Source organism: Chrysemys picta, chromosome 17 (assembly GCF_011386835.1).
Source record: "Chrysemys picta bellii isolate R12L10 chromosome 17, ASM1138683v2, whole genome shotgun sequence".
Lineage (NCBI taxonomy): Eukaryota > Metazoa > Chordata > Testudines > Emydidae > Chrysemys > Chrysemys picta.
In genome coordinates, this window is record NC_088807.1 from 7,320,790 (window position 1) to 7,344,066 (window position 23,277).

Here is a 23,277-nt window from a genome sequence, read left to right on the forward strand (position 1 = left end):
CGGAGGGCAGCAACAATGATTAGGGGGCTGGGGCACATGACTTATGAGGAGAGGCTGAGGGAACTGGGCTTGTTTAGTCTGCAGAAGAGAAGACTGAGGGGGGATTTGATAGCAGCCTTCAACTACCTGAAGGGGGGTTCCAAAGAGGATGGAGCTCGGCTGTTCTCAGTGGTGGCAGATGACAGAACAAGGAGCAATGGTCTTGCACTGGGGAAGGTTTAGGTTGGATATCAGGAAAAACTATTTCACTAGGAGGGGGGTGAAACACTGGAATGCGTTACCTAGGGAGGTGGTGGAGTCTCTTTCCTTGGAGGTTTTTAAGGCTCAGCTTGACAAAGCCCTGGCTGGGATGACTTAACTGGGGTTGGTCCTGCGTTGAGCTAGATGACCTCCTGAGGTCACCCGGATCGTCTCTGAGTCTATGACACAGGGACTCCCTGGGGACATTTAGTGCCATCCCAGCCCTTGTCTTCGACTCCCTGGGCACGTCTAGGGCCATCCCAGCCCCGGGCCCCGGGGACACACAGCGACCCCCCGCGGACGTTTCGGGCCATCCCAGCCCCGGGCTCCGGGGACGCTGACGCCGCCTCGCGGGCCTCTGGCGCGTGATGGGTTAAAACCGGTCCAGCCGCCTGGGCGGGGGGAGGGGGGCAGCGCGGTGGGAACTTCCGGCCTCCACCGGAAGTCGCGGTCCAAGGCCGCTTCCGGGACCTCGGAGGCCCCCGGCCCTCACCCTGCGCGCAGCCCCCGCGGCCGGAGCGGTGAGTGGGGGCGGGGCGAGCCCCCGGGGGGCGGGGGAGCCTCCCTCTTCCAATGGCGCCTGCAGCCCCCACGGCTGGGGAAAGGGGCCCCGCCCCCCCGCTCTGCCGGGGCCCCCTTATCCCCCCCGCGTTCAGCCGCCCCCCCATTCCTCCCCCCCGCTCTGCCGGGTCCCCCCCTTCCTTTCTCCCCCCCCCCGCTCGGCCGTCCCCCCCTTCCTTTCTCCCCCCCCCCCCGCGTTCAGCCGCCCCCCTTCCTCCCCCCCCCGCTCGGCCGGGTCCCCCCCTTCCTTTCTCCCCCCCGCGTTCAGCCGCCCCCCCTTCCCCCCCCGCTCTGCCGGGGCCCCCCTTCCTCTCCCCCGCCCCCCCTTCCTCCCCCCCGCTCTGCCGGGGCCCCCCTTCCTCCCCCCCACCCCCCCTTCCTCCCCACCCGCTCTACCGGGGCCCCCCTTCCTCCCCCCCACCCCCCCTTCCTCCCCACCCGCTCTGCCGGGGCCCCCCTTCCTCTCCCCCGGCCCCCCTTCCTCTCCCCCGGCCCCCCCTTCCTCCCCCCCGCTCTGCCGGGCTCCCCCTTCCTCCCCCCCGCTCTGCCGGGGCCCCCCTTCCTCCGCCCCCCCGCTCTGCCGGGGCGCCCCTTCCTCTCCCCCGCCCCCCTTCCTCCCCCCGCTCTGCCGGGGCCCCCCTTCCTCTCCCCCGCCCCCCCTTCCTCCCCCCCGCTCTGCCGGGGCCCCCCTTCCTCCCCCCCACCCCCCCTTCCTCCCCACCCGCTCTACCGGGGCCCCCCTTCCTCCCCCCCACCCCCCCTTCCTCCCCACCCGCTCTGCCGGGGCCCCCCTTCCTCTCCCCCGGCCCCCCTTCCTCCCCCCGGCTCTGCCGGGGCCCCCCTTCCTCTCCCCCGGCCCCCCCTTCCTCCCCCCCGCTCTGCCGGGCCCCCCCTTCCTCCCCCCCGCTCTGCCGGGGCCCCCCTTCCTCCGCCCCCCCGCTCTGCCGGGGCGCCCCTTCCTCTCCCCCGCCCCCCTTCCTCCCCCCGCTCGGCCGGGGGCCCCCTTCCTCTCCCCCGTCCCCCCCTTCCTCTCCCCCGCTCGGCCGGGGCATCCCCCCTTCCCACTTGGTCTGTCGGGGCCACGGCCTGCCCACCCCCTTCCTTGCTCCCCCCCCGCTCGGCCGGGGCGCCAGCTGGCCCTCGCCTCGCCCACTTCGGTCAGGCAAATGAGCAATGGGCTGGCAGAGGAGGAGGAGAAGGGGACTGGATCTGAAGGAAGGAGCAGGACGGGGAGGCCAATATGGCTCCATGAGGGGCACGTTCCTAACCTGTAAATCAAAAAGGAATCCTATAAACAGTGGAAATGGGGACAGTTTGCTAAGGGGATGTGCCAATGAATAGCACAAGCCTACAGGGACAAAATCAGAAAGGCGAAGGCACGAAATGAGTTATGCCTAGCACGGGACATAAGGTAATGAGAGGAGTTTCTAAATTACATTAAGAGCAAGAGGAAAGGTGAAGGAAAGTGTAGGTCTGCTACCTAGCAGGGAATGCGAGCTAATAACAGGTGACATCAAGAAAGCTGAGATGGTTAATTTCTGTTTTGCTTCATTCTTCACTAAGATTGTCAGTTTCAGGGTAACTGCACCTGTATTCCCTCTCTGTGGTCCCTCAAGGCACCCACTTAAAAGTTTCTGGCTCTGAGACATCACCTCTCTTGGACTGACATGCATGTCTTATTCTCTCTTGACCAAGGGTTTTAAGGCTGCACAGCTCCCTAGATTTCACTGTGATGTCCCCAGCAAACTGTCTGCCTGTCTTAACTTCCATAATCCTTGGAGAGCAATCACACAGCTCTTTCTAAGCAAGAACATTTATTCTTTAGATAAAAGAAAAAAAAATTCCTATTCATTGGGCTACTTATCCAGAAGTCCATTTTTTGTCTGTTGGTCTGTGGAGAATCCGGTTTGAATCAGAATATATGAGCTTCCCTAGGAAATGGTACCTCTCTGGAGATGTTATAACATGAGTGATTTGTCTTAATCATTTATTATTGTTTTCACTTCCTGGAGGAGCTGTGGTATCCATCTCCCCACGATGGAGTGTATACAATCCCTGGCCCACAATGATACATAAACCATTTATATACTTAATATGATATGGTCTTCCATAGCTATTGTAGGAAGTTACCTTGTCTGTCTCATCTCCTCCCTAAATAAGTGGGTGTAACTGTGGTGCTTGACCGGCATCCTAGAGGAATCCACGGGTTTATTCCCTGAATGGAGTTTAAGCCATTACCTTTCATAAGGTAATATTTCACCTATGCATGTAATAAACATTCTGCTAGCAAGTCAGCATACATCCCTCAGAAATGTTGTTTAACAATCATCCTGTATAATTTCTCCTGTTAGGACTACAGGGTGAAGCTCCTGCTTTCCCCCTCTTGCCCTTGTTCCCCCAAAACCTTTGGGTGTGAACTTGGGACCTGGTCCTCCCACTCCCACCTTCCATCTGTTTTTTAGGGAGCGTGTGTGGTGTCCCTTTGTCCCTCAAGGTATCAGCTCCTCTGGCAGTGGGCTGAGTCCCCGCGTATTCTTCGGACAAAAGAGAGAAATCAAGCAAGGCTGCCTCCCTGTGAAGCGGCTCTCAACCAGGCGTTGCTTTAACAGCAGAGGGGTTGGACAAGAGAGATTCTTGAAACATCCCCCATGGCCAAATTCCTTTCTCTAGGCCACCTCCTCAGAGGTTGGGGCCCCGGGGACTCCTGTGGCTTTACTTCAGCTTCTGTGGGGGAATGGGAGGAGTATTGATCCTCCATCCCGATGGGGTGGCCTGTTCATCTCTGTATATTAGAATCATAGAATATCAGGGGTGGAAGGGACCTCAGCAGGTCATCTAGTCCAACCCCCTGCTCAAAGCAGGACTAATCCCCAGACAGAGTTTTGCCCCAGATCCCTAAATGGCCCCCTCAAGGATTGAACTCACAACCCTGGGTTAAGCAGGTCAATGCTCATATTGAGTCAAGGAGTGCAACAGATTTTCCTCCACCAGGCTCAGGGTCCTTTACATTTTCACAGACCATCAGGCAGTCACAGACTCTGGGGAGAATTTCCCCGTCTTTCCTGGCTGTAGTTACTGTTGTCATCTCCCAAGCAGCTGTCTTACACTTGGGCGTGTCATAGATTGAGCAGTGCACTGGATTTGCTTCAGTTTCCCTACTTTTGGCTGGAGTCACTGCCATCCCCGTGCTCTGTACTTCCTCTGGTTCCCTGATAAGAGTAGTCAGAGAAGTTATTTCCCTGGCGCGGGCTTCAGGACCCAGAGGGTTTCCCTTTAATTCAATAGGTCTCCTCGCTCCCCTGGAGTAGGTGGCTATCTCACCCACCCTCTCCTCAGGTATTTGTTTGCATATACTGAGAAAATAACCTGATTCCTCTTGGATACTGGCAGGGAGGATATGACCCTTCCCTACTCCCACCCCCAACACCACCTTTTCAACTACTCCGTTAGCATTCTGGCTAACACAGTCCCTTGAAGGCCTGGAGTTAGCAGAGGGGGTCTGATTCACCCCTTCTGTTTTTAGAGTCATATTATTCCCCAAAGCAAAGAATATGGATATATGACAATGCACCTACCCTTTGTGCCCTGACCCTTCCTGAGTCTGTATAGAAACCTGTGGTATAGGTTGAGTGAAGGCTCTTATACCAGGAGTTTTTACCCACATTTCATACCGAGCTTAACTATCTCTCCTGGTATCTCTCCATTCAGTGAATGTCTCCCCATTGACTGCCACCTTCTATTCCCACTGAGGGTCCAATGGGTCTGCACCTAAGAGAGTGCAGCAGGACACATGGGCAGTAGTTCGGGGTGTGACTGACTCAGCATGAACATTGTATGCCATCAGTGTTCTATGTGACTCCCTCCCTCTGGAGATTGTCACCCAGTTAACTCTGTGAGGTTGGGGTTGCAGCTGGCTTTTCGAGCATTGCACTGGGCGGAGCAGGCAATCCCAGGCAAATTGACCTGGCTGATCACAGATGAGACACTACTTTGTCCGACCCATCCCACGGCTTCCCTGCTGCCAGGTGTGGGCCTCTGCTTGCATTCAATCCCTGTGATCTGGTCCCATTCCTTCATTGCTAGGTTTTCTATCAAACCCAGGTTGACTCTCCACATAATGGCCTGCCAATTTCCCAACTACGGTTTTATCTCTGTGATCTTTGTCTACTAACCCTGGTTTTAGGTCAGGATAGCAGAGTTTATAGAATTGTTTTAAACCCATTATTTTGTAGGCCTCATGTGTTGTGGCAAGCTGCCACAGTCATTAATACAATATGGGGTCTCCCAAAGATATTGTAGAAAGTTGCCCTCTGATGCTTAACACAATTTTAACAACAAGGGGGAAGGTACACACGTCAGAATAGGGAAAGAACATGTTAAAGAATAACATTTAGATAAGTTAAATGTATTCAAGTTGGCAGGGACTGATGAAATGGACCATAAGCCTATGGATGATGGGATGGATCGTGTACCCTTAGGATCAAGCCTATGGATGATTACTGGGGCTCTTTGGCAACGTATAGTGGTAAATTCTGGCTCCTTCTCAGGCTCAGGTTGGCCACCCCTGAACTAGATGAAGCAATCTTAGAGAACCATTAGTGATTATCTTCAAGAGCTCAGGGAGAAGGGGGTGAGGACCCAGAGGACTGGAGAAGGACCCAAACATAATGCCTATCTTTAAAAGGGGGAACAAATAGGACCTGAGGATTTATCGACCAGTCAGTCTAACTTTGATACATGGGAAGATACAGGAATAAATTATTAAACAATTTGTAAACACCTAGAGGAAAATAGGGTAACCAGTAATAGCCAACATGGATTTGTCAATAACAAATCATGCCAAAACAAACTGTCCTTCTTTAATGGGGTTATGGCCTATGGACATAAGACTGGCCATACTGTGTCAGATCAATGGTCCATCTACCCCAGTATCCTGTCTTCTGACAGGGGCTGGTGCCAGATGCTTCAGAGAGAATGAACAGAACAGGGCAGTTATCAAGTAATCCATCCCGTTGTCCAGTCCCAGTTTATGGCAATCACTGGTTTAGGGACACCCAGAGCAAGGGGTTGTGTCCTTTACATCTTGGCTAATAGCCATTGATGTACCAATCCTCCATGAACTTACCTCATTCTTTTTTGAACCCAGTTATACTTTTGGCCTTTACAATATCCACTTTCAATGAGTTCCACAGTTGACTGAACATTGTCTGAAGAAGTAGTTCCTTACGTTTTCTTTTTAAATCTGCTGCCTGTTAATTTCATTTGGTGACCTCTGGTTCTGTTTTTGTGTGAAGGGATAAATAACACTTCCTTATTCACTTTCTCCACACCAGTCATGATTTTATAGACCTTTATCATATTCCCCCTTAGTCATCTCTTTTCTAAGATGAACAGTCTTTTAAATATCTCCTCAGATGGAAGCTGTTCTATACCCCTAATCATTTTTGTTGCCTTTCTCTGTACTTTTTCCAATTCTAATATATCTTTTTTGAGATGAGATCACCAGAACTGCATGCAGTATTCAAGGTGTGGGCATATCATGGATTTATGTAGTGGCATTAGGCTATTTTCTGTCTTATTATCTATCCCTTTCCTAATGGTTCCTAACATTCTGCTATCTTTTTTGACTGCGGCAACACATGGAGTGTATGTTTTCAAAAACTCCATGATGACTCCAAGATCTTTTTCTTGAGTGCTAACAAATAGTTTAGACGGCCACATTTTGTATATGTAGTTGGGTTATGTTTTCCACTGAGCACTTTGCACATATCAACATTGAATTTCATCTGCCATTTTGTTGCCCAGTCACCCAGTTTTGTGAGATCCCTTTGTAACTCTGCAATTAGTTTTGGACTTAACTATCTTGAGTTATTTTGTATTGTCCGCAGTGCAGTGTTCACCTCCGTTTCCAGATCATTTATAAATATGTTGAACAGCACTTGTCCCAGGCCTTGGAGGACCCCGCTATTTACCTCTCTCCACTGTGTAAACTGTCCATTTATTCCTGCCTTTTGTTTCCTATCTTTTAACCGTTTACTGATCCATGAAAGGACCTTCCCTCTTCTCCCATGACTGCTTACTTTGCTTAAGAGCAAAGAGTAGATGGGGGAAGCAATAGACCTGATTGCTTTATGGGAATGTCATATGGGACTGTGCCAAAAGTCAAGCTAACTAGGGAAATGTGGTCTAGATTAATTTACTGTAAGGTGTGTGCATAACTTGTTGAAAGACAAAACTCAAAGACTAGTTATCAGCGGTTCATTGTCAGACTGGGATGACATTGTCCTGGGTCTGGTACTATTCAACATTTTCATTCATGATTTGAATAATGGAGTGGATAGTATGCTTATAAAGTTTCCAAGCAGCACTAATCTGGTAGGGGTTGCAGGCACTTTGGAGGACAGGATTAGAATTCAAAATGATCTGGACAAATTGGAGTCTGAAATCAGTAAGATGAAATTCAATAAAGACAAGTGCAAAGTACTACACCTAGAAAGGAAAAATCAAATGCACAGATACAAAAAGGGGATTAACTGGCTAGGCTGTAAGACACTGGAGGTAGTTGTTCTACTCTACTCAGCTGAAATATCATGTCCAGTTTTGGGCACCACACTTGAATTGGAGAGAGTCCAGAGGAAAGCAACAAAAATGATAAAAGGTTTAGACAGCTTGACCTATGAGGAAATGTGTGGGGGGCGGAAATCTGGCCATGTTTAGTCTTGAGAAAAGAAGACAATGGAAATATGAGAAGTCCTCAAATATATTAAGTGCTGTTATAAAGAGAGTGGTGATCAATTGTTCTCCATGTCCACTGAAGGTAGGACAAGAAGTAATTGGCTTAATCTGCAGCAAGGAAGTTTTACGTCGTATATTAGGAAAAAACTTTCTAATTATAAGGGTGGTTAAGTATTGGAACAGGCTTCCAAAGTTGGTTTTTAAGAACAAGCTGGACAAACACTTGTCAGGGATGGTCTAGCTATGGTCCTGCATGGGGGGCTGAGGAGGGGCTCAGCTGAACTAAATGAGCCCTTGAGATCACTTCCAGCCCTACATCTCTATGATTCTTGAGACCTATTGCAAGGGTGGGGGCAGAATGTCCCATATCTGCTACTGTGGGGTTCTTACATCATCCTCTGAAACATCTTTTACTGGCTACTGTTGTAGACAGGGAACTGGAATAGATGGACCTAGTTTCTGTATCCATTTTCCCGTTTTTGCAAATACATATCGACCTCCACCCATGAAAGGGATGAGCCTACATCATGGACCACTGCAGGTAAAATCTGTTTGGGGAATACTGAACGGGCCTCTTTGCTTTGCAGTGAGTGGAATTGCTGACTCTGCTGTGCTCATCCAAATGGCAAAATGGGAAGATCTATGGGTCCCAAGTTTCCAGGACTTCAAGGAAAGGAAACTCTCAAAAGACACCCACACAGGTGAGGAAGAAGTTAAACCAACTGAGAAAACATCTCCCTGCCAAGTATAAAGCTGGAATTCCAGCAACGCTATTGCAAACTCCATAGTTCTCTCACTTAATCTTGTTCATAGATTTTAAGGCTAGAAGGGGTTAAAAAATGAAATAAATAAATCCAGATAAAGAAGGGAAATAAAAGCAGCATTAAAAAACAGATATAAGAAAAGAAAAAAATGAGTAAATTGTTGGCAATGAGTCCAAGTCTGCAGTTAGGAAATGCAGATGATAAAGGAAACTAAAGGAATCAATGAAAATCCTATAGCCAGGAGAATAGGACAACGAGATTTATTTGTATTGATCTGTCTGTCAGGAACAAACATCTACAAATGATATAGCTCAAGTAATAGATCAAGTCATGTGTCAGTCATGATACAGAAAAGGCAGAAGTATCAATAAATGTTTCTGTTCTGTATTTAGAAAGGAGCAGAATGATGTATTCACATCTTAGGCCTTGGCTACACTGGTGCTGTACAGCGCTGCAACTTGCTGCGCTCAGGGGTGTGAAAACGCCCCCCCCCCCGAGCGCAGCGCTGTACAGCGCCAGTGTAATCAGCGCCTGCAGCGCTGCACGCTCGCTCGCAGCGCTGCACGCTCGCTCGCAGCGCTGCACGCTATTCCCCTCGGAGAAGTGCAGTACTTGCAGCGCTGCGAGAGAGCTCTCGCAGCGCTGGCGGCGCGACTACACTCGCGCTTGAATCCCCAAGTGTAGCCAAGGCCGTAAAGTGATAATGAAATACTTTATATTCTATCAGTAACTAGGGAGGATGTTAAACAGCAACTATTAGCCATGTTTATACCAGCAGGACCAACAATTTTCACAATTTGTAATTAAAACAATTAAGTGATGAGCTCTCTGAACCATTAATGTTGACTTTTAACAAATCTTAGGACACCAGGAAAGTTCCAGAGGACTGGAAAAAAGCTAATGTAACAATATTTTAAAAGAATAGATAGGATCACTTGGTAAAATAATATGGACTTCAATATAGCTAAATGCAAATGTATACACCTAGGAACGAAGAATGTCGGCCATATTTACAGGATAGGGGACTCGATTCCAGGAAGCAATGACTGAAAAAGATTTGGTGATGATGGTAGATAATCAGGTGAACATGAGCTCCCACTGCAGAAGGGCTGATGTGGTCCTAGAATGCATAAACTAGGAAATCTAGAGCAGCTGTAGGGAAGCTTTTTTACTTCTGTATTTGGCACAGGTGTGACCACTGCTAGAATCCTGCGTTTAGTTCTGGTGTCCACAATTCAGGAAGGATGTTGTTAAATTGGAGAAGGTTCAGAGAAGAGCCATGAGAATGATCAAAGGATTAGAAAACCTGCCTTATAGTGACAGACTTGAGGAGCTCAATCTATTTAGCTTAACAAAGAGTAGGTTAAGGGGTGACTAGATTACTGTCTATAAGTGCCTACATGGAGAACAAATATTTAATAATGAGCTCTTCAGTCTAACAGAGAAAGGAATAACACATCCCAATGGTTGGAAATTGAAGTTAGACAAGTTCAGACTGGAAATTGGCATACATTTTTAACAATGAGGGTAATTAACCATTGGAACAATTTACTGAGGGTTGTGATGGATTCTCCATCAATGACCATTTTTAAACCAAGATTGGATATTTTTCTAAATGATATACTCGTTTGGCCTGGTTCTATGGCCTGTGTTATGCAGGAGGCCAGACTGGATGATCACAATGGTCTCTTCTGGTCTTGGAGTCTATGAACTATATAGACTAGTTGGTGTGACATCGTTCCAAACAAAATCATGGACAGGCTGACTTGGGACTCAGTAAATAATTAAAGGATTGTAGCATAACATGGTTTTATGGATAATAGGTAAGGCTGTGTGCTTGTCACGGAGGTCACAGATTCCATGACTTTCTGTGACCTCCATGACTTCTGCAACGGCTGGTGCTGGCTCAGGTGCTGGGCTAGCAGCAGCAGTTTGGGTGTGTGGGAGGGGGCTCAGGGCTGGGGCAGGGGGTTGGGGTGCATGGCAGCGCTTACGGGGAGCGGGCGGCACTCCCTGGCTCCCACCACCATGTTCCTGCAGCTTCTAGGCGGAGCAGCCAGGGGGGCTCCACGCGCTGCCCGCTCCCGCATGCACTGCCCTCGCAGCTCCCATTGGCTGCGGTTCCTGGCCAATGGGAGCTATGGAGCCAACGCTTGTGGTGGGAGCAGCGCACAGAGCTCCAAGCTACAGGGACATGCTGGATAGGGAGCTTGCCAACCCCCAGACTCCATATCACCAGCAGGGGTCCGGGCCACCGGCACCCGCAGCGCTCCCGTCCTGTCCCCCTGGGCACATGCAGTCCCCTGGCCCAAGTTTTATTTAGGGGTATTTAGTAAAAGTCATAGACAGGTCACGGGATGTGAATTTTTGTTTACTGCCCGTGACCTATCCATGACTTTTACTAAAAATACCCGTGACTAAAATGTAGCCTTTGTGACGTTGCACTCCAGAATGCTATCTGCAGTCTGTTAGCAATACTGCACCCCAATGTGTTTTTAGGCACCCAGGGACCAGGAACCCAGAACTTTGCGAGAACACCTATGAATGACATCTTAGGGTTTAAAGGTACTGGAAGGGTGTGTAACCAGAGACAAACAGGGATTTTACATGCACTGCCTCCGCCATGGACAGTGTCCAAGACTCCAGCAGTAAGTTCAGGAGGAGGGTGTGACGTTGCACTCCATATGCTTTATAAAAATATGTTTATAAGTGTGAATATGATGTAACTGGAATATGCTTTATGCAAAGGTCTCTTGTAAGGTATCATTACAAAGTTTATAATCTACTGAGTGTGATCATCCTATTTGTATGTATCATTCTTGTATCTAAAACTAGAAATATAACTCTGAAGTCCTATTATAATTATGCAAAGTGTGGGCCATTAATGGTGGTTTAGAATCTTGATGACTCCCATTGACTAGGACAATAGTTGTAAATGGCTCTGTTTACTTGCAAGCGTTCCTGTGAGTCAGGCCGGGAAGAGTGAAGGCTTGGGGTCTCACCGGACATGTGACCATGTCACCTGATACTGGAAGCCATCTTAAACCTGGTGCTTTTCCATTTAGAAGGAGGAGTGGGGACCCAGAGAGACAAAAGATTCCCGCCTTGTGCCAAAGCTATAAAAGGGGATAGAACCGACCAGAGGGGGCTGCCAGTCATGAGAAATCCCCTAGTTACCAGCCGAGCTGGAACTAACAAGGACTGTACCAGGGGAAAGGATTAGGCTTAGATTAGGAAGGAGTCTAGTCTGTGAAAGAAGCTTATTGGAACATCTCTGAGAGTGAGATTTACCTGTAATCAGTTTCTTAATGCATTAGGCTTAGACTTGCATGTTTTGTTTTATTTTGCTTGGTAACTTACTTTGTTCTGTCTGTTATTACTTGAAACCACTTAAATCCTACTAATAAAATCACTTTTGTTTATTAATTAACCCAGAGTAAGTGATTAATACCTGGGGGAGCAAACAACTGGGCATATCTCTCTATCAGTGTTATAGAGGACGGACAATTTATGAGTTTACCCTGTTTAAGCTTTATGCAGAGTGGAACAGATTTATTTGGGATTTGAATCCCATTGGGAGCTGGGTGTCTGGGTGCTGGAGACAGGAGTACTTGCTGAGCTGTTTTCAATTAATTCTGCAACTTTGGGGGTGTGGACCAGCTCCTGGGTCTGTGTTGCAGCAGGCTAGTGTGTCTGGCTCAAGAAGACAGGGTTCTGGAGTCCCAGGCTAGCAAAGAAAACAGGCACAGTTCAGCACATCAGGTGACAGTCCCAAGGGGGTCTCTGTGACCGAACCCATCACAGCCTTAACAATAGGTCTTGTCAAATAAGTTTTATCGTTTTTTGATGCCATTACAGATTTGGTTTATAAAGACCATTGTATTGTCATAATCTACTTAAACTTCTATAATGTATGTCTTGGAATACATTTTGAAAGAGAAATTAGTTAAGGACAAAAGTAAACAGTAATTGGGCTAAAATACAACATGGTTTTATAAAAGGTAAATAATTCCAGACCAACCTCTTTCTTTAAGAAGATAACTGAATTTGTAGACAAAGGAAATACAGTAGATCTAATCTACCTGGATTTCAGTAAGACATTTGATACAGTTCCACAGAGGACGTTATTAATTAAATTGGAGAAGATGGGGATTAATATGACAATTGAAAGATGGATAAGGAACTGGTTAAAGAAAAGAGTACAATGGTTCATACTGAAAGGTGAACTGTCAGACTGGAGGGAGGTTACTAGTGGAGTTCCTCAGGGATCAGTCTTGGGACCAATCTTACCTAACATTTTCATTAATGAGCTTGTCACAAAAAGTGGGTGTGTGCTAATAATATTTGCAAATGACACGAAGTTGGGAGGCATTGCCAATGCAGAGGAGGACTGGAATGTCATACAGGAAGATCTGGATGACCTTGAAAACTTGAGTAATAGAAATGGAATTAAATTTAATATGACAAGGTCATGAACTTAGGGACTAACAAGAAGAATTTTTGCTATAAACTGGAGACTTATCAGTTGGAAGCAACAGAGGAGAAAGATGTGGGTGTTTTGGTTGATCACAGGATAACTATGAGCCGCCAATGTGATGTGCCCGTGAAAAAAGCTAATGCACTCCTAGGAGGCATCAGGCAAAGTATTTCCAGTAGAGATAGGGAAGTGTTAGCACCATTATACAAGGCATTGGTGAGACCTCATCTGGAAGGCTGTGTGCAATTCTGGTCTCCCATATTTAAGAAAGATGAATTCATACTGGAACAGGTACAGAGAGAGGCTACTAGGATGATCAGAGAAGTGGAAAACCTACCTTATGAGAGGAGACTCAAAGAACTTGGCTTGTTTAGCCTAACCAAACAAAGGCTAGGAGGAGATATGATTGCTCTCTATAAATATGAAGGCGAGGACTATAACAGGGTTTAAAAGAGAACTAGATAAATTCATGGAGGTTAAGTCCATTAATGGCTATTAGCCAGGATGGGTAAGGAATGGTGTCCCTAGCCTCTGTTTGTCAGAGGGTGGAGATGGATGGCAGGAGAGAAATCACTTGTTCTAAATCCATCCGAGGGATAAATACCAAGGAGGGAGAAGAGTTATTTACATTAAGTGCCAGTGTTGACACAAGAATAAATGGCTAAACGGGCCATCAGCAAGGTTAGGCTTGAAATTAGATGAAGGCTTCTTACCATCAGAGGAGAGAAGTTCTGGAACAGCTTCCAAGGGGAGCGGTGGGACTAAAAAACTTAACTGGCTTCAAGCCTGAGCTTGATAAGTTTATGGTGGGGATGGTATGAGGAGACTGCCTACAATGCCATGTGGCCCATCGGTGACTCCTGCCCCTTTGCCCCTCACGACTGGTTGCTTGACTTTGCCTTGAGATAGGGGTTGAGGCCATCTTAAAGTGTGCGCTTGAATAACACTTTAACTGCTCTTATCTGTTCCCATTTTACTAACAAATCCATTGGACTAGGCAGAAGCAACCTCACAGTGCCTGTGTCCCTTGTTTACACATTTTAGTATAAGAGTATCAAAAAGTCAAACCCGTTTGTTAGCCTGGGATAGAATTTTGGACCTATATACTAACAGAAGAAGATATAAAATCCTTGCTGGTGACACAGATTGTTGGAGTGGTAAATAACACAGCCAACTGCAAGGTCACACACTGAGGATCAAAGAATTGCGGTCACACTATTCGAATAGGGGACTGTATCCTGGAAAGCAGTGACAGAAATAATGATAGATAAACAATTGAACAAGAGCTCCTAGTACAATGTTGTAGCTAAGAGGGTGAATACAATCCTTGTATTCGTAAGTAGGGGAGGATCAGTTAGGAGTAGGAAGGTTCTGTTGCTTATGTATATGGCATCAGTGAGACCATTTCTGGATACCGTGTCCAGCTGTGTGGTCCACACTTCAAAATGAACGTTGAAAAATTAGAAACGTTCATTATAGGGCTACACGAATGAGCCGAGGTCTGGAAAATCTGCCTTATGGTGACAGGCTAAAGAAGCTCATTCTGTTTAGTTTATCAAAGAGACTGTCAAGAAGGGAGTTAATTAATCCCAATCTATAAGAATGTACATGAGCAGAATGTTTCTGATAGTTAACAGTTCTTTAATCTAGCATCAAAAGGAATAGCATGATCCCATGGCTGGAAGCTGAAACGAAACAAATTCCAACTAGAAATATGGTGCTGTTATTTTAACAGTAAAGGGTAATAACCAGTGGGAGAGTTTACCCAGGGAATTGCTGGATTCTGTATCACTTGAAGTCTTTAAATCAAGATTGGATATCTTTTCAAAAGAGATTATATCGCTCATTGTATGGGCTTGATGCAGAAATTGCTGGGTGAGGTTCTGTGACCTGTCTTATGCAGGAGGTTCAGACTAGATGATCTAATGGTCTCATGTGACCTTAATAGCTATGAATCTAAGGACCCAGTATGATCAGTATGATAGTTCAACTAGTTCATTACTGTAACCAGCAGCTGTCATGACCTCAGGGTAGACCACTGCATTCCACCAACCTGGCTGGTTTCTGTTAGGAGCCCCTCCTCTTCCTTCATCTATCTTCTCTGCGTTTTCAGACAGGAAGCTGAAGAACAGCTCTTCCCCGCTTATCTCCCTTGGGAAGGGCCCAGAGTCCTGGCTCCCAGTTTCTACATTTATCAGCATTGTTTTATTTATTTGCATTTCCCCTTTCCCTAAGTTCATTTTTCCTGAGCTCAGGCAGTGACTCTCTCTCTTTATCCTAGCAGATGATGAGATTGCAAGTGAGAGCGAAGAGGATGACAGTCCTCAGCCAGAAGGGCCTGAGAAAGTGGAGCCTCATGGGACGTTCTCAAGAAGATCCAAATCGAATGTTTCCCAGAATCAGCAGAGCTCAGAAAAGCAGCCGCAAAAGCCTGCAGGGAAGAGACTGGGTAAGTCTGCTCCCCAGGAGAGAGCTTTGGGGAAGCAGCAGAGAATCCACAAAGGGGAGGTGCCCAATGCGTGTCTGGAGTGTGGGAAAGTCTTTGGCAGGAAATCGCATCTCATTAGACACCAGAGAACTCACCGGCGAGAGAAGCCGACCATTTGTAATGAGTGCGGGAAGAGCTTCAGTCGCAGCTCAACCCTCATTGAGCACCAGAGAACCCACACGGGCGAGAAGCCCTACAAATGCACTGAGTGTGGGAAGAGCTTCAGCCAGAGCTCCCACCTCATCACGCACCAGAGGATCCACACCGGCGAAAAGCCCTACCAGTGCACTATATGTGGGAAGCGCTTCCACCAGAACTCGCATCTCCTGACCCACCAGAGAACCCACACGGGTGAGAAGCCCTACCAGTGTACCCAGTGCTGGGAGCGCTTCAGCCGCAGTTACACCCTGACCCGACATCAGCGGAGCCACACGGGGGAGCGGCCCTATCAGTGCCCTGACTGTGGCAAATGCTTCAGCCTCAACTCCACCCTCCTCAGCCACCAGAGAACACACACGGGCGAGAAGCCCTACAAATGCTCTAAGTGCGGTAAGAGCTTCACACGGAGCTCCACGCTCGTCCAGCACCAGAGAACGCACATAGGGGACAAGATCTATACGTGCCCCTGCTGCAACAAGGTGGCCTGCTCTAGCCTGTTCTTCTGAGTCGGGCTGCGAGACCTGCTCCAGCGTGTCCTTCTGAGCCCGGGCACGGGACCACTTCAGCCTGCCATAGGATTCCTCTTTTCTTGTTTGTGGTTAGATCCTAAAGAGCAGGGACTGCCTAGGCACTTGGAGATGCTTTTCCTGTAGGAACCACGCGAGCACAGCTCCTCAACAGGGAAAAGCTCACACTTTTGTTTTAGTTCAGCGACTTTCCCTCTTGTGCATGTGCATGCTGGGGGAATGTAATACTTCCCTTACATCTCCCTCCTGATTTCATAATACTGTGCACTTCAATGCATTTAAGGATCTCGGTGCTTCACACACACGAATGAAGTAGGCCTCCCACAGGTTTGAGCGAGAGGGACATTTTAAAAATAAAAAAGGGAGGTGATGTGACATCAGTGAGTCACCAGCAGAGCTGTCACGCTCCCCAGCCAGAATTCCTCACTTGTCCCGTATTGCTGTCGTGTTCCCTGTGTGAGAAAGGAGAAAAGCGAGGGCAAAGTCCCTTTTCGTGAGGTCTGCGAGCTCTGCCAAAATACATTCCTGGGGCTCTTTTGCTCATGAACCTCCCAGCCTTGAAGTTCTCTGGGTGTGATGAATGTCTGTCCGTATGACCTTCACACAGGGCAAGAGTTTCTCTTCCTTGGTGAAAGAGCACTGCTACTCTGCCGTAGTGGGCAATGCCAGTGACTGTGGTGTGGAGGGCTCTAAGAAAAGCAGACCAGATCATAGCAGAACAGCCTTCGAGTTAACACACCTGGAGTTTGTTCCCTGTTTTGTTGGTAGTGGGGAGGAAACCTTTTCCTTTTTGTACGTTGTACCTCTTTATATTGTTGATAAAGAAACCTGATAATTAAGCTCAGGAGAGATGCAGTTGTATGATAATCTCTCTGTCTTGTTTGACCTAACATGTTTCTGATAGGAATTGTTCATTGTTTCTTTAAAGCCCAGTTGAATTGTATGGACCCACAATATCATAGAAAAGGCCTGGAAAAGTACCTGCTTCACTTCTGACCAAAGCTCTGCTGGAATGAACTTCAGACCAAAGTCCTTGTGGAGCAAGTAAATCCAACTCTTTCCTCTGAAGTCAGCTGATCTGCAACTTCTTGAGGATTGTCTTTGCTGCAGAGATAGCTCTTCCCGGGTGTTGCCCCTAATCTCATCTCCCACACAACCCTCTCACACAAGTTAATTGTGCTTTCTGTCCCAGCTAGCTGGCGTGGCTACAGCTGCAGGTTGGAGCCTGGGTACTACTTTCACTTGGACTGGTAACCCGCCCATTTGCAATGAAGATGCAGGCTAAATCACTCGAGCGCTGATAGTCTTCCAATGCCTTCCCATAATTCCACTGTGTGCCCTAAAGAACTGACCAGTTCGCTAGGAAAAAATCAGAGTGGCTGATCTTACTGCAGCACCAAAAAACCATGGGATGGACTTCTAGAAGTCCTAGCAATACATGTGGGGGAGCGAAGCACCAATAAGGACACTGTGTAATGTGGGTGTGGATTTATAGGGTGGTCACTCACGCCTGGCTGCTCATGACCCAAGCTAACTGTGCAGTGAAGACATACTCTAAGGATTTTTTTGAGCTGTGTCTTAAACCAGTGGTTCTCAACCTTTCCAGACTACTGTACCCCTGAATGAGACCCGCCGCACAGGGCTAAAGCCCGAACCCTGCTGCCCAGGGCTGAAGCGTGTAACTTAGGTTCAGGTGGCCCCAGGCAACTGCCTTGCTTGCCATCCCCTAATGCCAGCTCTGCACTTGCAACCCCCTTAAACCCGTCCCACGACCCGCGTGGGGGTTTCAGCCCACAAGTTGAGAAACACGGATCTAGATCAGTTGACGTACCCCCTGAAAGACCTCTGCGTACCCCAGGGATACACGTCTGGTTAAGAACCACAGTGTTAAACCATCTAGATTTGAAAATGCCGAGTCACCAGCTGGGAGACGGTTCTGAATGCAAGAAAAGCTTCAGTCTTGACTCAACACTTGACTGCCACCAGGGAACCATAAATGGGCTGCAAACTGTCTCCCTCTTCCTGGCAAGAACTCCCGCAGTTTGCTGAACTCCCTGTATGATGTTTAGCTACCAGCTTAGGACTGGCTTAAAAGGATGATACTTTATCTTCTACAAAAAAATCAGCGTTGAGCGAGCGGCTAGAAAATGAAAATTAGGTGGTCCTGCAGTTATCAGAAAAGCCGGGATGGAACTGAAAGAGATGCTTGAACAGGAGCCAGTGTTGAAGTTCTACATAAGTGGAAGGCCTATGAAAAACTTAATAGGTGCCTCACAATTTGATTTCGGGGAAGTCATTTTGCAGTCGTGGGAAGCAAGTTGACAGCTTACAGTTTATGCATTCAGGTCAAAGAGGTGCAGAAACTAGATGCACAAATACAAACAGACCTGTTAGGGATATTGCTTAAGTGCTAAGAGAAATTTTGACCGGCGGGCAAAGGCTGAAACACATCCAGATCTCTGATACCATATTACCTGTTCTATAAGGATGCAAAGTATGATGATAAAGCTACAGATGTGAGAGAAAGCTGTGTCATAGTAATGAAGTGTTGCCGGCTGCTGCCCTATCCATACTTGCTGTGTTAGAGAAAGGAGCCGAGGAAGCGAGAGTTGGAGATAAAACCTTGGTGATCCCGTCTCACAGCAAGTGAAAGGCCACAAAGAGGGAAAACGCTGAATGAAACAATTATGAAAGGACGGCCAAAGGTAATGCACAGCAGTCAGCAAGGGACTATGGAGGTTACAGATATAAATGTACAGCAGTGAATGGCATGATTGTTCATAGACATAAAACTATTATACTCCAGTGACTTTACCCGTGAATGCTACAGGGAGGCTATTTGGGAATCGTACGTCAAAGAAATAAACCCAGAGGCTTCTCACATGTGAACAAGCTATTTGTTCTACTTGAGATACAATCTACAGACCCATGGTTCCCTGTCTGATACTACAGAGACTATCAAATGGTCAGAGATGGGCCAAACCAGGGTATTCCAGTGCAGGGTTTGGAAGTTTTGCGGAGGTTTGAATCTGGATCTGAACTGCTTGACTCGGGCCCGGCTATACCAACGGACATTACAGATTCTCATGTGGCAAAGAACAAGTGAAGTTTGTTACTGATCATTGCTCTTTGCACCCTGAAATGTGAACATTTGAAAGTATCTTTGTAAGACATGGAATTCCAGATAAAGACCCAGATTTTTAAAGGTATTTAGGCAGTGTTCCGTTCAGCATTGCAAGGCCTAAGGCCCAGATTTTAAGGGTAGTTAGGGTGTCTAACTCCCAGTGGAAGTTAAGCACCTAACTACCTTAAAAAATCTGGGCTTAAGTGACTTAGCCCTGGTCTACACTAGGGGTGGGATCGATCTAAGTTACGCAACTTCAGCTACATGAATAACGTAGCTGAAGTCGACATACTTAGATCGACTTACCGTGGTGTCTTCACCGCGGTGAGTCGACTGCTGCTGCTCCCCCGTTGACCCCGCCTGCGCTTCTCGCAGCGCAGAGAGAGCACTCGGGGGTCGATTTATCGCGTCTAGACTAGACACAATAAATCAATCCCCGCTGGATCGATCACTGCCCGCCGATCTGGCAGGTAGTGAAGACTTACCCTCAGATGGCTAAGTCCCATTTTCAAAAGTGACTTAGCAGCCTAAAACATTGAAAGTCATTGATTTCAATAGGAGTTAGGGTCTAGGTCTTAAGTGTTTGTCACTTTTGAGAGTGTGAATTAGCCATCTAAGTCACTTGGGGTAGATTCACAAAGCGGACTTAGGTGTTTCAACACCTAATTCTCCAGTGCCCTGCCACCCAGTGGAATTCACAGCCCTGAGTTATGCATCCAGGCCCCCCCAAGCATTGTATGGGGAGAGTTAGATGCCTGATTCTCAGAAGCCAGCAAGCTGAGCAGGGAGCCACCGAAGCCAGCCAGGAGTGAAATGCAGAGGAAAGGGCAGGGGTTAGGACCCAGATCCACAAAGGCACTCCCATTGAACTGGGCCTTAAGGATCTGACCAACCGGCAGGAGAGATTCTCAGCTGTGGGGAGCTGCGGTGGACGCTCCACCTGCCCTGTCCGGGGGGTGGGCGGTTTCTCACAGCTGCCCGCCCGGATCTTGCCATCAGAGCCTTGCGCAGATGCAAAATTTGTATCCGCATCCGCACTGCTATCCGCAGAAATGGTTCACAGATGTAAAGCGGATACCTGCAGATTTGCAGGGCCCTAGTTATGGCACTTGCCTGGGAGGTGGGAGACCTGTTTTCAAACCCCTGCCTGATTTGGATTGGGGATTTGAATCAAGGTCTCCCATCTCCCAAGTGAGCACCCGCACCACCAGGCTATTGGGTATTCTGCAGTGGCTCTTTCGGTCTCTGCTGTTGTACCTGTTCCATTTGGTATTAAATAAATATTCGTGAGACGGGAGGACGCGCGAGAGAGACGGAATAGCCTGATGGTTAGGGCACTTGAGTAGGCTGTAGAAGCAGCAGGTTCAAATTCCTGCTCTGGTAAATATACAAACTGGCATCACTCCAACAGGAGAGGGATCCCCCCAGAATAGCTTGGTGGTTAGGGCATTCTCCAGTCAGCTGGGAAACCTGGGTTTAAGCCCTTGCTCCAAATCAGGCAGAGCACGCATTTAAAACTGGTAGAAACTAGGTGCTGAGGGGGACTTAGGCTTAGGTAGCAACTGAGTGGTGATTTTTTTTGAATGTCTGAGAGGCCTAAAATGTTGGATTTATGATCCTATATCCCTTTGTGAATATAGTGCTACCCTTTGCAACAGCGGGTGGAGCAATAGCAAAATACTTTTAAGAATGTGGGCCAAAGTGTTCAGTGCTGTGAGAACAGAGTGTTCCCCTCGCAGCAGTTAAGCAGTTTTCAGTTGATGTCGATTTTAAGCATGTGGTTTCAACTTCTAACCAGTTTAGATCAAATCTAAACAAGAGCTTAGTACAGATGGTGAAGAAGTGGATGAAGAAGCGACCAATCCTTTAGCTCGGCTCCATCCATCCACTAGTAGACGATGGAGAGTCACCCGCTCAGCTGTTGAGAAGATGAATGAAAATTAACCTGCCCAGCAAGGAAAAAGCTAAACAAGCCTCAAAATTAAGAGAGAATAAGATTAATGAGAACCAGAAAATTAAACAAAGCTACTTTGATTTTTAGAAGAACACACTCGTCCATCACTTCAGCTTTGGCAACACCGTTCATCCTTGTGCCTACACCACAAACAGGTGATTAGAGAGGCATAGGAAACGCACAGAGCGCTCCAAAATCCTAGCAAGTATATCATGTGTTTGCTGCCCTTTGATTTAATAAACATATCCTGAGATCCCAGATACAACGTCTTGTGCAAATGAACCATTAGAACTTGTCATTGTGGGATAGAACAGAGAAAAACGGAGAGATTAATTGGTCTGAAGAAGATAATACATTAAGAAGTTCTTAAACCACTACAGAAACTAATTAAAAATGTCATACGTCTTTATAGAAATAAGTGTATAAGGAGGTAAACGCTTGCTGGAGAGTGATGTGCAAGTTGCCTCTTCTGCTTGGAGAAGCAGAACGTAAAAAATAGCTGTTTTCTGTATATGTGATGTTGAAATGTATATTGTATACATTGAGAGACATTAAGGCATTGTTTAAAAGAAGGAAGAGGTAGTGATATAAATACTAGAGTTAATAGATGACTCTTAGAATGTTAACAGGCATATGAGAATTTGGAGATGGCCCCTAAGAATTATTGATGGAGGGCAAAATTCTGCCCTGAATTCTACACCATCCAATCCCCCTGAAGGCAATGGGGGTTGTTAGGGCAGGACGTGCCATGTTGTTTTGAAGAAAATGATAAACTTGATGGTGCAGCTATGAATTCTAGCTGAACAATAAACTAGTTATTCTTCTCACTCGTGTGTCAGTATTTAGAGAATGCAAAGAACGTGTCACACCCATCCACAAACACCTCCACAGGATCCCCATTCATCCCAGAGCCAGTCCAGAAAAGACCCCTGTTTACACCTCCTCCGTAGTCTTGTGCCAGTCAGCCTGGTATAACTCCTCCACTGTGTGTCTCCTCTCGGCCCTTCCTCACAATCTATCCCTGCATCAGCCTTCACCTCCGAACCTGCCAGGTATAACAGCCATCTTGTCTCTCTGCAACATCTCTCTTAAAATCTCATCTGAAAACGTCTCTTCGATGTTGTACCTCTGGCTTGTTACACAGGAATAACTATTAAGAAACCACCACGCCAGGCCTTGCTACGTACACCTAGTCGGCTACTGGTACTTTAATAGATTCCAAGGCCAGAGGGGACCATTGTGATCATGTAGTGTGACCTCCTGTATAGCACAGGACTTCCCCCAAAATAATTCCTTTACCATATCTTTTCGGAAAACCTCCAATCTTGATTGAAAAATTGTCGGTGATGTAGACTCTGCCATGACCCTTGATAAATTGTCTGAATGGTTAATTACTTTCACCATTTAAAAGTTATGCCTTATTTCCAGCATGAATTTTTCTAGCCTCAACTTCTGGGCATTGGATTGTGTTACACCTTTCTCTCCTAAATTGAGGAACCCATTATTCAATATTTGTTCCCTGTGTACCTACTTATAGACTAATTAAATCACCCCTTAACCGTCACTTTAAGATAAATACATTGAGCCCCTTGAGTCTCTCATGTTTCCTAATTCTTATTCTCATGGCTCTTCTCTGAACCCTCTCCAGTTTGTCAACATCCTCTTTGAATTGTGGGCACCAGAATTGGACACAGCGATCATAGTAGTGTCAAACTCCCCTGGTTATGGCTCCACGGATTGCATTAGCTGTTTTAGCCACAGTGTTGCACTAGGAACTTCTGTTCAGCTGATTATCTGCCTTGACTCTCAAACCTTTTTCAGAATAATGGCCTCCCGGGCTAGTGAGACTATATCATCTGTTTTCCCCTAAATACAGAACAGAAATATTTATTGAACACCGCTGCCTTTTCTGAATTATTACTGATAATTTTACCATTTCCGTCTACTAATGAACAAATACCACTGTCAGGATTTTTTTTGTTCCTAATATATTTCAAAAGCTCCTTCTTATCTTTCAGTCTCCTGGCCATAGATGTCTCCTTGTGTCCCTTTGCTTCCCTTATCAATTTTGTACAGTTCCTAAGTTCTGATTTATATTCATTGCTATCAACTTCCCCTTTCTTCTTTCTGTTACATATTTATTTTTTTGTAGTTGCCTTCATTTCCCCTCTAAACCAGATTGGTTTTTAATCAGTACAGCCTTCTTCTTTGATTGTGGCTTCTTGATTCCCATTTATCATTCACGTTT

General features: G+C 47.0%; 1 protein-coding gene across 6 annotated transcripts; it reads left to right on the top strand.

Annotated features, from left to right (window-relative positions):
- Window positions 1-628: 628 nt before the first annotated feature.
- On the top strand, window positions 629-21,856 carry LOC103306706 (zinc finger protein 436-like). Of its 6 annotated transcripts, XM_065570721.1 has the most exons (4): window positions 1,907-2,212; window positions 8,124-8,237; window positions 10,800-10,948; window positions 15,059-21,856. In XM_065570721.1, exons 3-4 carry the CDS (start codon window positions 10,924-10,926, stop codon window positions 15,928-15,930), a joined length of 897 nt encoding a protein of 298 aa, XP_065426793.1. In that variant the 5' UTR covers window positions 1,907-2,212; window positions 8,124-8,237; window positions 10,800-10,923; the 3' UTR covers window positions 15,931-21,856. The 6 variants fall into 6 exon arrangements, with proteins under 6 accessions (XP_065426791.1, XP_065426795.1, XP_065426790.1 ...); XM_065570719.1 differs by lacking the exons at window positions 1,907-2,212; window positions 10,800-10,948 and adding an exon at window positions 629-761 and having other exon boundaries at window positions 15,062-21,856; XM_065570723.1 differs by lacking the exons at window positions 1,907-2,212; window positions 10,800-10,948 and adding an exon at window positions 659-761.
- Window positions 21,857-23,277: the final 1,421 nt, after the last annotated feature.